Raw genomic sequence first — 17,949 nt, 5'->3', positions numbered from 1 at the left:
GTGACCCTGAAGGTTGTGACCCTGAAGGTCGTGACTCTGAGATCGTGACCCTGAAGGTCGTGACTCTGAGGTTGTGACCCTGAAGGTCGTGACCCTGAAGGTCGTGACCCTGAGGTTGTGACCCTGAAGGTCGTGACTCTGAGGTCGTGACCCTGAAGGTCGTGAATCTGAGGTTGTGACCCTGAAGGTCGTGACTCTGAGGTTGTGACCCTGAATGTCGTGACCCTGAAGGTCGTGACCCTGAGTTGACTCACGTCGTGGCTCTCGAGGTCCGTCCACTGTGATCTTTATGGCTCTCTGGTACGTGGCCACCTGAGGAGGGTTGGTGAACACGGTGATGGTGAGAGTGAAGCTCTTCCCTGGAGAGACAAGGAGAGGAAGAGGAAGAGGAAGAGGGGAAGGAAGAGGGAGAGGAAGAGGGAAAGGAAGAGGGAGAGGAAGAGGGAAAGGAAGAGGGAGAGGGAGAGGGAGAGGAAGAGGGAGAGGAAGAGGGAGAGGAAGAGGGAAAGGGAGAGGGAGAGGGAGAGGGAGAGGGAGAGGGAGAGGAAGAGGGAGAGGGAGAGGAAGAGGGAGAGGGAAAGGGAGAGGGAGAGGGAGAGGAAGAGGGAGAGGAAGAGAAAGAGGAGAGGGAGGGAGAGGAAAGGAGAGAGGAGAGGAAGAGGAGAGAGGAGAGAGGAAGAGGAAGAGGAGAGAGGAGAGGGAGAGGAGAGGGAGAGGGAGAGGAGAGGGAGGAGAGGAGAGGAAGAGGGAGGAGGGAGGAGGAGGGAGAGGACAGGAAGAGGAGAGGAGGAGGAAGAGGAGAGAGAGAGAGAGGAAGAGGAGAGGGAGGAGAGGGAGGGAGAGGAGAGGAGAGAGAGGAGAGAGAGAGGGAGAGGAGAGAGGAAGAGGGAGAGGAGGAGAGAGGAGAGGAGAGGAAGAGGAGAGAGGAAGAGGAGAGGAAGGAGGAGAGGAGAGGGAAGAGGGAGAGGGAGAGGAAGAGGAGAGAGAAAGAGGAGAGGGAGAGGAAGAGGAGAGAGAGGAGAGGAGAGGAGAGAGAGAGAGAGAGAGGAGAGGAATAGGAGAGGAGGGGAGAGGAAGAGGGAGAGGAGAGTAGAGAGGGAGAGGGAGGAGAGGGGGAGGGAGATGGAGAGGGAAAGGGAGAGGGAGAGAGAGAGGGAGAGGAAGAGGGAGAGGGAGAGAGGAGAGGGAGAGGAGAGGAGAGGAGTGGAGGGGAGAGGAAGAGGGAGAGGGAGAGAGAGGGAGAGGAAGAGGGAGAGGGAGAGGAAGAGGAGAGGAGAGAAGGGAGAGGAAGAGAGAGAGAGAGAGGGAGAGGAGAGGAGAGAAGGGAGAGGGGAGAGGAGAGAAGGAGGAAGAGGAGAGAGAGGGAGAGGAAGGCAGGAGAGAGAGAGAGAGAGGAAGAGGGAGAGGGAGAGAGAGGGAGAGGAAGAGGGAGAGGGAAAGGGGGAGGGAGAGGAAGAGGGAAAGGGAGAGGAAGAGGGAGAGGGAGAGGAAGAGGGAGAGAGAGAGGAAGAGGGAGAGGGAGAGGAAGAGAGAGGGAGAGGGAGAGAGAGAGGAAGAGGGAGAGGGAGAGGGAGAGAGAGAGGACAACAATGCTCATTATTATAATCATTCTTTTGTCTTTATTCAAGAAAAAACACACTCACACACACACACACACACACAAACACACACACACAACCACTCACAGAAACACACACACACAAACACACACACAAACACACACTCACACACACACTCACACACACACTCACACACACACACACACACACACGTCAAATGAAAGGCAGATGAAGGACTGTTTCCTCATAACCGGCCGTAAGGCCACGAGGCGTTTCATTGGTGTGTTGCATCACAGACAGGAAAGAGGTGTGGCCTAACAGGAAGGGGGGTGTGGCCTAACATGAAGGGTGTGTGGTCTAACGCAGAAGAGATGAAGACGACTGGTCGACTGAGTTATGATGAGTCAGATGTGACTCATACATTTTATGTTTCAGCCTGGAGATTAGTCTTGTTATTAATATTAATACAATAATAATAAAAATAAAAATAACAATAACAATAATAATAATAATAATAATTATTATTATTATTATCTTGTGATTAGGGTTCTCTGTTGGTTCCATCAGACAGACAGGTGTGTTTTCACCTGGACGCTCAGTGTGTGTGTGAGTGTGTGTGTGAGAGTGTGTGTGTGAGTGTGTGATATTGTGAAAGAGAAAAATGATGATCCTGTTTCAAAGCGGAACAAAGAGAGAGGCAGAAACCTGGTTACACACACACACACACACACACACACACACACACACACACACACACACACACACTCACACACAAACACACTCACACACACACACACACATAAACACACATTCACACACACACTCTCATACAGTTTTTATTCATAAGCACTTCCGCTGACCCCTCCACCAAACACACGTGTGATGTGATTGGCTCGTCCCTCTCCTCCAATCAGAAGTCTGCTCACCTCGCCCGCTGCGGCCCACGAAGCGCAGGTCGTTGAAGCGCGCCACGTGGTTCTTGACGGCCGCCGTGGCGTTCCGCAGCTCGGCCGAGAAGTTCTCGTCGTTACCCGCCATCACCGTCACCAGGGAGCCGTCGGGGGTGTCGCCCAGGGCAACCACCTGGGGAGAAGGGGGAGGAGTCAGCCTGAGATTCACCTGAGATGTTCTGTGGGTCCATGCATACAAACAATGATAATATTTTTATTTAAACAATGATAATAATGTTACTTAAACAATAATAATAACTTTATTTAAACAATATTAACTTTATTTAAACAATAATAATAACTTTATTTAAACAATACAAATAACTTTATTAAAACAATTATAATAACTTTATTTAAACAATAAAAATAACTTTATTCAAATAATAGTAATAACTTTATTTAAATGACTGTCCATGAACAGTTGGAGAGGAAATATTCACTGTTCAGGGTTTAGTTCCCATCATGCTTTAGGACACACACACACACACACACACACACCCATACACACACACATACACACCCACACACACACACACACACACACACACACACACACACACACACACACACACACACACACAGAGACACATACACACAGTGACACACACATAGACACATGTGTGTGTCACTGTGTGTGTGTGTGTGTGCAATATAACAGTCATCCATTATCAGTAAAAGGCAGTGACATCCGCTCATGACACTCATAATGATGCATAATGCACGACACACACACAAACACACACACATACTCACACGCACACACACATACTCACACGCACACACACATACTCTCACACACACACACACACACACACACACACACACACAAACTAATGCATAGAGCTCAATAAATCAATCATTTCTGAGGCTAAAAGCTGTTTTTTCCCCCACAAATGCATTTTGCCTTAAAGTGCAGGAAAGAACATGAAGAACATCCAGACGTGCACGTGCACACACATCACTGGAGGAAAGATGTGCACGTGCACACACATCACTGGAGGAAAGACGTGCACGTGCACACACATCACTGGAGGAAAGACGTGCGCGTGCAGACACATCGCTGGAAGAAAGACGTGCACGTGCACACACATCACTGGAGGAAAGACGTGCACGTGCACACACATCACTGGAGGAAAGATGTGCACACACATCACTGGAAGAAAGACGTGCGCGTGCAGACACATCGCTGCACGTGCACACACATCGCATTACACACGTTCATAACCCTCACTCGGTGATGTTACATTAATTAACAAGATGTTAGTCCTTGTTGCTCATGACGATAAAACAATATTATTTAATTGAAAACTTTAACTCATTAGATGTTAACAGATTTTATTTTGCAAAACAAAAAACATTTATAGAGTACTATACGTATGTAATGTATTTTATTTTATTCATTTAGCTTTATGACAATAATCTCCACAGGTTATAAAGCAAAATTATGTATAAGGCCTTATAATCACTATTATTATGACTGTTATAACGCATTATAATTTGGTTATAATGTGGTTATAATGCATTACAATGTGGTTATAATGTGGTTATTATTAGGTTATGTGGTAATGCATTATAATGTGCTTATAATGTAGTTATAATGTGGTACTAATGGAATACAATGTGGTTATAATGCATTATAACGCATTATAATTTGGTTATAACGTGATTATAATGCATTACAATGTGGTTAGAATGTGGTTAGAATGTAGTAATGCATTATAATGTGGTTATAATGCGGAACTAATGCAATAAAATGTGGCTATAATGCATTATAATTTGGTTATAATGTGGTTATAATGCAATATAATGTGGTTATAATGTAGTTATAATGCATTACAATGTGGTTATAATGCATTACAATGTGGTTATAGTGTGGTTATAATGTGGTTATAATGAATTACAATGTGGTTATAAGGTGGTTATAGTGTGGTTATAATATGTTGTAATGTGGTTATAATGCATTACAATGTGGTTATAATGTGGTTATAATGCATTATAATGTGGTTATAATGTGGTTATAATGAATTACAATGTGGTTATAAGGTGGTTATAGTGTGGTTATAATATGTTGCAATGTGGTTATAATGCATTACAATGTGGTTATAATGTGGTTATAATGATGTTATAATATGGTTATAATGCATTACAATGTGGTTATAAGGTGGTTATAGTGTGGTTATAATATGGTTGTAATGTGGTTATAATGCATTACAATGTGGTTATAATGTGGTTATAATGATGTTATAATATGGTTATAATGTGGTTATAATGCATTACAATGTGGTTATAATGTGGTTATAATGATGTTATAATATGGTTATAATGTGGTTATAATGCATTATAATGTGGTTATAATGTGGTTATAATGCATTACAATGTGGTTATAAGGTGGTTTTAGTGTGGTTATAATATGGTTGTAATGTGGATATAATGCATTACAATGTGGTTATAATGTGGTTATAATGATGTTATAATATGGTTTTAATGTGGTTATAATGCATTATAATGTGGTTATAATGCATTACAATGTGGTTATAATGTGGTTATAATGATGTTATAATATGGTTATAATGTGGTTATAATGCATTATAATGTGGTTATAGTGTGGTTATAATGCATTATAATGTGGTTATAATATGGTTATAATGCATTATAATGTGGTTATAATGCATGATAATGTGGTTACAATGTGGTTATAATATGGTTATAATGCATTATAATGTGGTTATAATGCATTACAATGTGGTTATAAGGTGATTTTAGTGTGGTTATAATATGGTTGTAATGTGGATATAATGCATTATAATGTGGTTATAATGCATTATAATGTGGTTATAATGCATTACAATGTGGTTATAATATGGTTATAATGTGGTTATAATGCATTATAATGTGGTTATAATGTGGTTATAATGCATTATAATGTGGTTATAAGGTGGTTTTAGTGTGGTTATAATATGGTTGTAATGTGGATATAATGCATTACAATGTGGTTATAATGTGGTTATAATGATGTTATAATATGGTTATAATGCATTATAATGTGGTTACAATGTGGTTATAATGCAATATAATGTGGTTATAATGTAGTTATAATGCATTACAATGTGGTTATAATGTGGTTATAATGCATTACAATGTGGTTATAATGTGGTTATAATGAATTACAATGTGGTTATAAGGTGGTTATAGTGTGGTTATAATATGTTGTATTGTGGTTATAATGCATTACAATGTGGTTATAATGTGGTTATAATGCATTATAATGTGCTTATAATGTAGTTATAATGTGGTACTAATGGAATACAATGTGGTTATAATGCATTATAACGCATTATAATTTGGTTATAATGTGATTATAATGCATTACAATGTGGTTAGAATGTGGTTAGAATGTAGTAATGCATTATAATGTGGTTATAATGCGGAACTAATGCAATAAAATGTGGCTATAATGCATTATAATTTGGTTATAATGTGGTTATAATGCAATATAATGTGGTTATAATGTAGTTATAATGCATTATAATGTGGTTATAATGCATTACAATGTGGTTATAGTGTGGTTATAATGTGGTTATAATGAATTACAATGTGGTTATAAGGTGGTTATAGTGTGGTTATAATATGTTGTAATGTGGTTATAATGCATTACAATGTGGTTATAATGTGGTTATAATGCATTATAATGTGGTTATAATGTGGTTATAATGAATTACAATGTGGTTATAAGGTGGTTATAATATGTTGCAATGTGGTTATAATGCATTACAATGTGGTTATAATGTGGTTATAATGATGTTATAATATGGTTATAATGCATTACAATGTGGTTATAAGGTGGTTATAGTGTGGTTATAATATGGTTGTAATGTGGTTATAATGCATTACAATGTGGTTATAATGTGGTTATAATGATGTTATAATATGGTTATAATGTGGTTATAATGCATTACAATGTGGTTATAATGTGGTTATAATGATGTTATAATATGGTTATAATGTGGTTATAATGCATTATAATGTGGTTATAATGTGGTTATAATGCATTACAATGTGGTTATAAGGTGGTTTTAGTGTGGTTATAATATGGTTGTAATGTGGATATAATGCATTACAATGTGGTTATAATGTGGTTATAATGATGTTATAATATGGTTATAATGTGGTTATAATGCATTATAATGTGGTTATAATGTGGTTATAATGCATTATAATATGGTTATAATGTGGTTATAATATGGTTATAATGCATTATAATGTGGTTATAATGTGGTTATAATGCATGATAATGTGGTTACAATGTGGTTATAATATGGTTATAATGCATTATAATGTGGTTATAATGCATTACAATGTGGTTATAAGGTGATTTTAGTGTGGTTATAATATGGTTGTAATGTGGATATAATGCATTATAATGTGGTTATAATGCATTATAATGTGGTTATAATGCATTACAATGTGGTTATAATATGGTTATAATGTGGTTATAATATGGTTATAATGCATTATAATGTGGTTATAATGTGGTTATAATGCATTATAATGTGGTTATAAGGTGGTTTTAGTGTGGTTATAATATGGTTGTAATGTGGATATAATGCATTACAATGTGGTTATAATGTGGTTATAATGATGTTATAATATGGTTATAATGCATTATAATGTGGTTACAATGTGGTTATAATGCAATATAATGTGGTTATAATGTGGTTATAATGTAGTTATAATGCATTACAATGTGGTTATAATGTGGTTATAATGCATTACAATGTGGTTATAGTGTGGTTATAATGTGGTTATAATGAATTACAATGTGGTTATAAGGTGGTTATAGTGTGGTTATAATATGTTGTATTGTGGTTATAATGCATTACAATGTGGTTATAATGTGGTTATAATGCATTATAATGTGGTTATAATGAATTACAATGTGGTTATAAGGTGGTTATAGTCTGGTTATAATATGTTGTAATGTGGTTATAATGCATTACAATGTGGTTATAATGATGTTATAATATGGTTATAATGTGGTTATAATGCATTACAATGTGGTTATAAGGTGGTTATAGTGTGGTTATAATATGGTTGTAATGTGGTTATAATGCATTACAATGTGGTTATAATGTGGTTATAATGATGTTATAATATGGTTATAATGTGGTTATAATGCATTACAATGTGGTTACAATGTGGTTATAATGCATTACAATGTGGTTATAAGGTGGTTTTAGTGTGGTTATAATATGGTTGTAATGTGGATATAATGCATTACAATGTGGTTATAATGTGGTTATAATATGGTTTTAATGTGGTTATAATGCATTATAATGTGGTTATAATGCATTACAATGTGGTTATAATGTGGTTATAATGATGTTATAATATGGTTATAATGTGGTTATAATGCATTATAATGGTTATAATGCATTACAATGTGGTTATAATATGGTTATAATGTGGTTATAATATGGTTATAATGCATTATAATGTGGTTAGAATGTGGTTATAATGCATGATAATGTGGTTACAATGTGGTTATAATGTGGTTATAATATGGTTATAATGCATTATAATGTGGTTATAATGCATTACAATGTGGTTATAAGGTGATTTTAGTGTGGTTATAATATGGTTGTAATGTGGATATAATGCATTATAATGTGGTTATAATGCATTACAATGTGGTTATAATGCATTACAATGTGGTTATAATATGGTTATAATGTGGTTATAATATGGTTATAATGCATTATAATGTGGTTATAATGCATTATAATGTGGTTATAATGCATTACAATGTGGTTATAAGGTGGTTTTAGTGTGGTTATAATATGGTTGTAATGTGGATATAATGCATTACAATGTGGTTATAATGTGGTTATAATGATGTTATAATATGGTTATAAAGCATTATAATGTGGTTATAATGCATTACAATGTGGTTATAATGTGGTTATAATATGGTTATAATGCATTATAATGTGGTTATAATGTGGTTATAATGTGGTTATAATGCATTATAATTAGTGCTGTGAAAAATAACGCGTTATGATTAAATTACAGGATTAATTAGTTAATTTTTTTAACGCATGCGCAGAATGAGCTTCCAATCCGCCTGTTGTTGGTCGCCTCTCAGCAGCATGTCATTCTGTCTGTGTCACGTTAACACGCATCTCAGTGTGCCGATCAACATCTAAAAGTCACTTGCACCCCCCCCCCCCCATCAACAACTCTTCTCGGCACGCGGCAGAGCTCCGATGCTGGCGCGCGCACTGGTGAGCAAGTTATGTGCACCCCTGTGTATAAATGTATATATGTGATTAATCATGATTAATCCACAGAAACCTGTGATTAACCTGATTACAAATTTTAATCGTTTCACAGCCCTAATTATAATGCATGATAATGTGGTTACAATGTGGTTATAATATGGTTATAATGCATTATAATGTGGTTATAATGCATTATAATGCATGATAATGTGGTTACAATGTGGTTATAATATGGTTATAATGCATTATAATGCATGATAATGTGGTTATAATATGGTTATAATGCATTATAATGTGGTTACAAGGTGGTTATAATGCATTACAATGTGGTTATAAGGTGGTTATAGTGTGGTTATAATATGGTTGTAATGTGGATATAATGCATTACAATGTGGTTATAATGTGGTTATAATGATGTTATAATATGGTTATAATGTGGTTATAATGCATTATAATGTGGTTATAATGCAATAAAATGTGGTTATAAGGTGGTTATAATATGGTTATAATGCATTATAATGTGGTTATAATGCATTATAACGTGGTTATAATGCAATAAAATGTGGTTATAACGGGATTATAATATGGTTATGTAGTTATAATACACTATAATGTAGTTATAATGCATTATAATGTGGTTATAACTTTGTTTCTGTTTGTTCTCCTTCTTCCTCACTGCACACCAGTGACTCCAGCACAACACGGACGAAGTGCCATCTGCAGAGGACAATGATGATCTGCAGTGGTCGGTGTATTAGGGACACGGAGGAGTGGTGGACTTTGAGGAACCACCTGTTGAACGTGGCCACACCAGAGAGAAGGTGGTGGGACTTCAGAGGAAGCGACTTCCCACACTGAGTGTCCTGGGAGTGGACGAGATATGGTGGAGGACGTGGGATGGTGAGGCTGCCCATCGGCTGCAGCCGATTGAACTGGAAGGCCCAACATCGCTGCACAAGAAGAAGAAGGGGATGAGTCTTTTCCTGAGTAGAAAGCGAGCAGATCGAGCCGGTACACCCACCTGCCTAACAAACCCATCGCTGCCAGGCTGGAGCACCTGAACAGGGTGGTGGAGGAGGAGCATGTTGAAGAAACTGGGTGTCCATTGACAACTCCACCCCACCTCCACCACACACCTCCCAGGGACAGAGGAGTACGTCCTTCCAGATTACCTCACGCCACAAGGAGATAACAGGAGAATATTCCCGACGCTGGTGAGGCTCTACAATGTCTACCTCTCGCCAGATCACCCTAACCCTTCGGGTTTTTTTCTGTGGTGTTGCTGCTACTGACTCGACAAATTTCCCCTTGGGGATTAATAAAGTATATATCTATCTATCTATCTATCTATCTTATAATGCAATACAATGTGGTTGTAATGTGGTTATAATATGGTTATAATGTGGTTATAGTGCATTATAATGTGTTTACAATGTGGTTATAATGCATCACAATGTGGTTATAGTGTATCTGAATGAAGTCTATGAAGCTTCATAAGGAGCTCACCTTGAAGGCGAGCGGGAGCGTCTTGTTGCACCTCCAGTGGGACGGCAGCACGGAGACCAGGAAGTTAGGACTGTCGGTCTTCACCAGCTCACCCGGATGGTCAGAGACCCCCTGTGGAGAGACCACGTTACTGCACTGCTGGAGGTCACCTTGAGGAGGTCACCTTGGACACCTTGAGGAGGTCACCATGAACACCTTGAGGAGGTCACCTTGGACACCTTGATAAAGTCTCCATGAACACCTTGAGGAGGTCACCTACCTCCACCACGCCGCGCTCCGCCATGCGCAGCTTGCCCACCAGGGCGGCGCCCTCCTGCGTGCCCAGGGCCTCGGACATCTTCCCCCCCGAGGCCAGCGTGGTGGAGGGGGGGCTGTAGCGCCGACCGGGGGCCGGGTCTGAGAGGGGAGACAGGTCATCAGAGTCTGTCTGTGTGTCTAAATAAATATTCCTCAAATTAAATAAAAATTCCTCAAATAAATAAATATACTTACATTAAATAAATATTCTTAACATAAAATACTTATTACTAATATTAAATATATATTCCTCATATTAAATAAATATTCATAACATTAAATACATATTCTTAATTTTAAATAAATATTCTTAACATTAAATAAATATTCCTTATATTAAATAAATATTCTTAACATTAAATACATATTCTTAACATAAAATACATATTACTAATATAAAATAAATATTACTAATATAAAATAAATATTCCTCATATAAAATAAATATTCATAACATTAAATAAATATTCCTGATATTAAATAAATATTCCTCACATAAAATAAATATTCTTAATATTCATTAAATATACGTATATTAAATACATATTCCTCACATTAAATAAATATACGAACATTAAATACATATTCCTCACATTAAATACATATTCTTAACATTATATAAATATTCCTCATATTAAATATATATACTTACATTAAATACATATTCCTCACGTTCACTATTTGTCTTTCACTCTTTTCTATACATAGAGCTCTTTTAATAAAGTCTGCTTCTATCTCAAAGCGTCGATGTAATTATCAAAAAAAATAAAAGGGATAAAAAAACCTGCTTCAGTGGATTATTTAAAATATAGAAATATGATATATTTATAAATGTTTTGCCCCTCAGATGAAAATCTCCCGTTCAAAGAGATCAAAGCACCGATATGCAATAAACCATAATCCTACCAGATGAATATGGGTGGTATGTATATAAGTATATAAATATATGTATATAGCGCTATATAAAATAAATGATTATTATTATTATTATTATTATATATACATATATGTATTTATATAAGTATATATACATATATGTATATAAGTCTATAAATATATGTATATATACATATATGTATTTATATAAGTATATATATGTATATATATGTATATATGTATGTATATATGTACATAAGTATATACATATATATAAGTATATATACATATATGTATATATATATATGTATTTTTATGAATAAATATTAGATATAAGTATATATACATGCATGTATATATACTTATATATACATATATATATGTATATATATACATATATGTATGTATATATATGTATATATATATGTACATAAGTATATACATATAAGTATATATACATATATGTATACAGGACTGTCTCAGAAAATTAGAATATTGTGATAAAGTTCTTTATTTTCTGTAATGCAATAAAAAAATTATTAAATATTAAAAGAATAAAAGGCTTGCAATATTTCAGTTGATTTGTAATGAATCCAGAATGCATGACATTTTTGTTTTTTTAATTGCATTACAGAAAATAAAGAACTTTATCACAATATTCTAATTTTCTGAGACAGTCCTGTATATATATGTATATTTATAAATATATATTAGATATAAGTTTGTATACATACATATATATACTTATGTATACATATATATTTATATATATATGTATATATATATATGTATATATATATATATATATATACACACTGCATGAGAACTTTAAGTGAACATTTAACTACAGAGTGAAGAACACTTCAAGTACTTCAAAGTATATTTAAGGAGTAATACTTTAAGTCTTTATGTCGACCCTCAGACAACGAGCGATAATCATAATAATAATAATAAGAATAATAATAATAATAATAATAATAATAATAGTAAAGGCACGGCACGGTGCGCGTGCCAGTGGCTCGTACCGTATTTGGCGTCCCACAGAAACACCATTTGTGCGCCGCAGTGCGTCCGCGGACCCCGACGGTCCCGACCTCCCCCGCGACCCTGCGGTGCCTCTGGCTGGCCGCAGAGGACTGGTTCTCAGAGTCCGGGTCCGGGTCCACGGTGGGTCACGGCGCGTTATTCCGTTAAGAAGAGCCCGGAACACCCTGGACCAGAAGAGCCCGAACAATCCGGGACCAGAAGAGCCCGGAACACCCTGGACCAGAAGAGCCCGAACAATCCGGGACCAGAAGAGCCCGGAACACCCTGGACCAGAAGAGCCCGAACAATCCGGGACCAGAAGAGCCCGGAACACCCTGGACCAGAAGAGCCCGAACAATCCGGGACCAGAAGAGCCCGGAACACCCTGGACCAGAAGAGCCCGAACAATCCGGGACCAGAAGAAGTCTCTCGGACTCGTGATGGATCAAGTCCTCAAAACACCAGAAGGTTCCACGGGATCCTGCGTGGCACCGGGTTCCAACTTTCTACCGTGTTCCTCCTCAGTCCGCTTCTGATGTGACTCCGGTACAAGCGGCGCGCGCTCTCTCTCTCTCTCTCTCTCCCGCTCAGTGAATGCAGGTCCCGCTGACCGTGAGTTTTTTTTTTACCGGCAGAGCTCCACGTGAGCGTCTCAGCTCTCGACCAATGGGGAGGCTGGCCGCTGGCTGTCCTGTGAGGGGATTGACCAATCAGCGTTATGTCCGTCCGAGAAGAGGCGGGCTCTAGGGGGAGCGGCGGAGCGGCACTTCCTGTTCCACGGACTTCACCTGAGACCTCCGAGGGGTCTGAGATATAAATATATATATATATAAATGAATAAATATAAATATATAAATACATATATAAATAAATATATATAAATACATATAATATATATTATATATATATATTATATATGTATATATATACATCTCCGCTTGCCTGCCGGTCTGAACTCTTTCGTGCCGGTTTGTTTAACCCGGCTGCCGGTAGTACCGGGCCCGGCCGCTAGGGGGCAGTCGGTGATCTGGTCCTGAGCCGTTAACATGACATTAGAGTTAAAGAACATTTAAAGTTTTCTCTTGATCTTAATAATTGTTTTTAACTGTTCCCGCATTATTTTAATGTGTATTACTTGTACACATTGTGAATATATTGTGAATATATTTAGTTTTATGATTCAATATGTTCAGTCATTGATCTCATAATTGATTTTTAATGTATACTTCTTATTTGTGAATAACAATAATATTTACAGTATTATGCTTGAATCCGGAAGAAATTCAATAGCACATATTTATAGATATAATAATTATATTATTTATGATTTTTGAGTATTCTAAACTAATTAATAAAAAATCCACATTTTCAGCTTGACATTTGAAAACCGACAAATAATATAAATAATATGTACTAAATACTACATACTAAATAATAAGTACTAAATACTATAAATACTAAATACTAAATACAAAATACTAAATAATAAGTACTAAATACTACATACTAAATAATAAGTACTAAATACTACATACTAAATACGAAATAATAAGTACTAAATACTACATACTAAATACTAAATACTAAATACAAAATACTAAATAATAAGTACTAAATACTACATTCTAAATACTAAATACTAAAAATACTAAATACTAAATAATAAGTACTAAATACTACATACTAAATACCAAATACTAAATAATAAGTACTAAATACTACATACTAAATAATAAGTACTAAATACTAAATAATAAGTTCTAAATACTAAATAATAGGTACTAAATAATTATAAAATTTCTCCTTTTAAAAACCCTTCCAAAATTTTTTTAAATTAGCCCCTATATACAAATAAAATTTTAAAGTCTAAATCTTTTTCGTCCCCAATTTAAAACTTAATTCTGAAAAGGGGTTAAAGTTTTTCCCCCCAAATTTCACATGATTTTTTTTTAAAAAAAAAATTTTTTGAATAAAAATTTTTAAAAAAATAAAAATTTAAATCTTTTTTTTAAAAAAATTTTTAAAAAGGTTTTTAAATTTTTCCCTTTGGGTGTTTGGGGTTTTTTCCCTTTAACCCCCTTTTTCTTTTTTTTTAAAAAAATTAAATTTCTTTTTAAAAAATGTCCTTTATTTTGATTTTCTTTTTATTTAATTTAAATTTAAATTTTGTTAAATCCTAAATTTTTAAAAATCTAAATAAAAAAAAATTTTTCAATTTCTTAACCAAAAAAAAATAAAATATTTATAAAAAAATTTTAAAATAAATGGGAATCAAACTTTTAATAAATCCCCTTATTACATCCCACTAAAAAATTAATGACTAAAACCATCCCCCAAAAAGGGAAACAATTTACATAAAATAAAACATTCAATACTAAAATTCAATCCCACTAAATTAATTTTCCCTAACACTTTCAATCCCCATAAACATTCACATACCAAAAACAAATCAAATACATAAAATTTAATAAACTAACACATTCAATCAAAATAAAATTCAATAAAGGTAACACTTTCAATACCAAAAACAATTTAATTTAAACTAAATTCACATCTTAAAATTCAATCCCCATAAAATTCAATCCCCATATAACAATTTCACATCCCAAAAAAATTTCACATCTAAAAACAATTCACATCAACTAAAATTCTATCCCCAGAAAAATTAATACAAACAATTAATCTAATAAAATTAATAAGGAAACAATTTCTACAAAAAAAACTTCAATCCCACAAACCATTCACACCCCAAGGTAAAATTACTAACGGTCCATTCTATCACCATGAAAACCTTTACATCCCAGGAAAAATTTCACATCCCACGGTCACTTCACAACCAGGAAAAACTTCACATCACCCGGTCTTCCACGCCCGGTCCTTCCCAATCCCCGGTAAAATATTAAACCCTCCTTCCTCCCACGGAACACTTCCTCACCCGGTAAAATTTTTCAATCAAAGGTAAACTTCCATCCCACGGTAACATTACACCCGGAACCTTCCACACCCGAACACTTTACACCCCTGTAAAATTACCCCCAAGGTAAACTTCAAACCCCGGGGTAAACATTCACATCCTGTAATATATTCACATCACCACGGTAACACATTCATATCACCATGATAACACATTTACATCACCACGGAAACACATTCACATCGCCACGGTAACACATTCACATCACCATGTATTGGCACATTCACATCACTACGGTAACACATTCACATCACCCGCGGTAACACATTCACATCACCACGGTAACACATTCACATCACCACGGTAACACATTCACATCACCACGGTAACACATTCACATCACCACGGTAACACATTCACATCACCACAACATTCACATCACTGCAGGTAACACATCTACTTTCGCCGCGGTAACACATTCACATCACCACGGTAACACATTCACATCACCACGGTAACACATTCACATCACCAAGGTAACACATTCACATCGCCACGGTAACATTCACATTGCCTCGGTAACACATTCACATCACCACGGTAACACATTCACATCACCATGATAACACATTCATCGCCATACGTGTATTAACATATCTACATCACCATGATAACACATTCACATCGCCACGGTAACACATTCACATCTCCAAGGTAACACATTCACATCACCACGGTAACACATTCACATCACCATGATAACACATTCACATCGCCACGGTAACACATTCACATCTCCAAGGTAACACATTCACATCACCACGGTAACACATTCATATCACCACGGAAACACATTCACATCGCCACAGTAACACATTCACATCTCCAAGGTAACACATTCACATCACCACGGTAACACATTCATATCACCATGATAACACATTTACATCACCACGGTAACACATTCATATCACCACGGAAACACATTCACATCGCCACGGTAACACATTCACATCACCACGGTAACACATTCACATCACCACGGTAAAACATTCACATCGCCACGGTAACACATTCACATCACCACGGTAAAATATTCACATCACCACGGTAACACATTCACATCACCACGGTAAAACATTCACATCACCACGGTAAAACATTCACATCGCCACGGTAACACATTCACATCACCACGGTAAAATATTCACATCACCACGGTAAAACATTCACATCGCCACGGTAACACATTCACATCCTACGATAAAATATTCACATCCTGCGATGCTTACATTCATCTACGTGCTGTTCCACATCAACACGGTAACACATTCACATCACCACGGTAACACATTCACATCTCCAAGGTAACACATTCACATCACCACGGTAACACATTCACATCACCGCGGTAACACATTCACATCACCACGGTAACACATTCACATCACCACGACATTCCATCTCCAAGGTAACACATTCACATCACCACGGTAACACATTCACATCACCACGGTAACACATTCACATCACCACGGTAACACATTCACATCTCCAAGGTAACACATTCACATCACCACGGTAATATATCTACATTCTGGGATAACACATTCCCACATCTCCACGGTAACACATTCCACATCTACATGTAACACATCTACATCAATAACATCATCCACATCTCATAACACATTCACATCACTGCACGGTAACATTTACATCCTGCAGTAACACATTCACATCACCACGGTAACACATTCACATCACCACGGTAACACATTCACATCGCCACGGTAACACATTCACATCACCACGGTAACACATTCACATAAGCCGTTAACACATTCCCTCTGCGGTAACACATTCACATCGCCCGCATTAACACATTCACATCACCGCGGTAACACATTCACATCACCAAAGTAACACATTCACATCACCACGGTAACACATTCACATCACCACGGTAACACATTCACATCACCACGGTAACACATTCACATCACCATGGTAACACATTCATGTCACCATGGTCACATTTACATCACCACGGTAACACATGTCATCAACACAGTTGGAACAGGGTCTTCTACATCGCCACGGTAATGCATTCATAACGCTTACTTCTCCTTATCTACATCAATTGGATATTACATATCTATTATTACTACTGTAACACAGTTTAGAATAAAAGCCATTTGTAAAATAACCAAATCATAGAGCGGTGAATACGTCGCCACGTGGAACACATCTACATATACAAGAGGGAGGAGGACATCTAGGGAGGAGGGGGAGGAGGAATATGCATCTACATCTGGCCATGGTAACATATCCACATGTGACCACGGTCCTCTGATCCATAATCAGGACCCATATCTATATCACCATGGTAATACACAGCTTCACTATACATCTATGGTGGAACACGTTTCCAGTATTGATCTGGCTCCTCAAAGACTATATAAATCCCTGTCCTTGAGGCAAGGATATTATTATTATTATTATTGACCAGGACTAGGATCAAAGGACTAATAGCAGGACCA

At 36.5% G+C, this 17,949-nt stretch overlaps 1 protein-coding gene across 2 annotated transcripts in view; it reads right to left on the bottom strand.

Annotated features, from left to right (window-relative positions):
* Window positions 1–13,043, bottom strand: part of LOC130204236 (runt-related transcription factor 1-like) — an 18,137-nt gene extending 5,094 nt beyond the window's left edge. For both annotated transcript variants that reach the window (XR_008833595.1, XM_056430795.1), the window contains exons 1-5: window positions 12,492–13,043; window positions 10,553–10,689; window positions 10,294–10,404; window positions 2,486–2,642; window positions 255–359 (exon numbers count right to left, since the gene is read on the bottom strand). Coding sequence is in view for 1 of the 2 variants with exons in the window: in XM_056430795.1 (XP_056286770.1) it covers window positions 255–359; window positions 2,486–2,642; window positions 10,294–10,404; window positions 10,553–10,689; window positions 12,492–12,519 (538 nt within the window). In the remaining variant the exon portion in view is untranslated. The remainder of the gene's footprint in view (window positions 1–254; window positions 360–2,485; window positions 2,643–10,293; window positions 10,405–10,552; window positions 10,690–12,491) is intronic.
* Window positions 13,044–17,949: the final 4,906 nt, after the last annotated feature.

This window comes from Pseudoliparis swirei, chromosome 14 (assembly GCF_029220125.1).
Source record: "Pseudoliparis swirei isolate HS2019 ecotype Mariana Trench chromosome 14, NWPU_hadal_v1, whole genome shotgun sequence".
NCBI classification, from domain to species: Eukaryota; Metazoa; Chordata; class Actinopteri; order Perciformes; family Liparidae; genus Pseudoliparis; species Pseudoliparis swirei.
The sequence above is the reverse complement of the archived record's forward strand: the minus strand, read 5'-3'. Positions and strand labels throughout refer to the sequence as shown.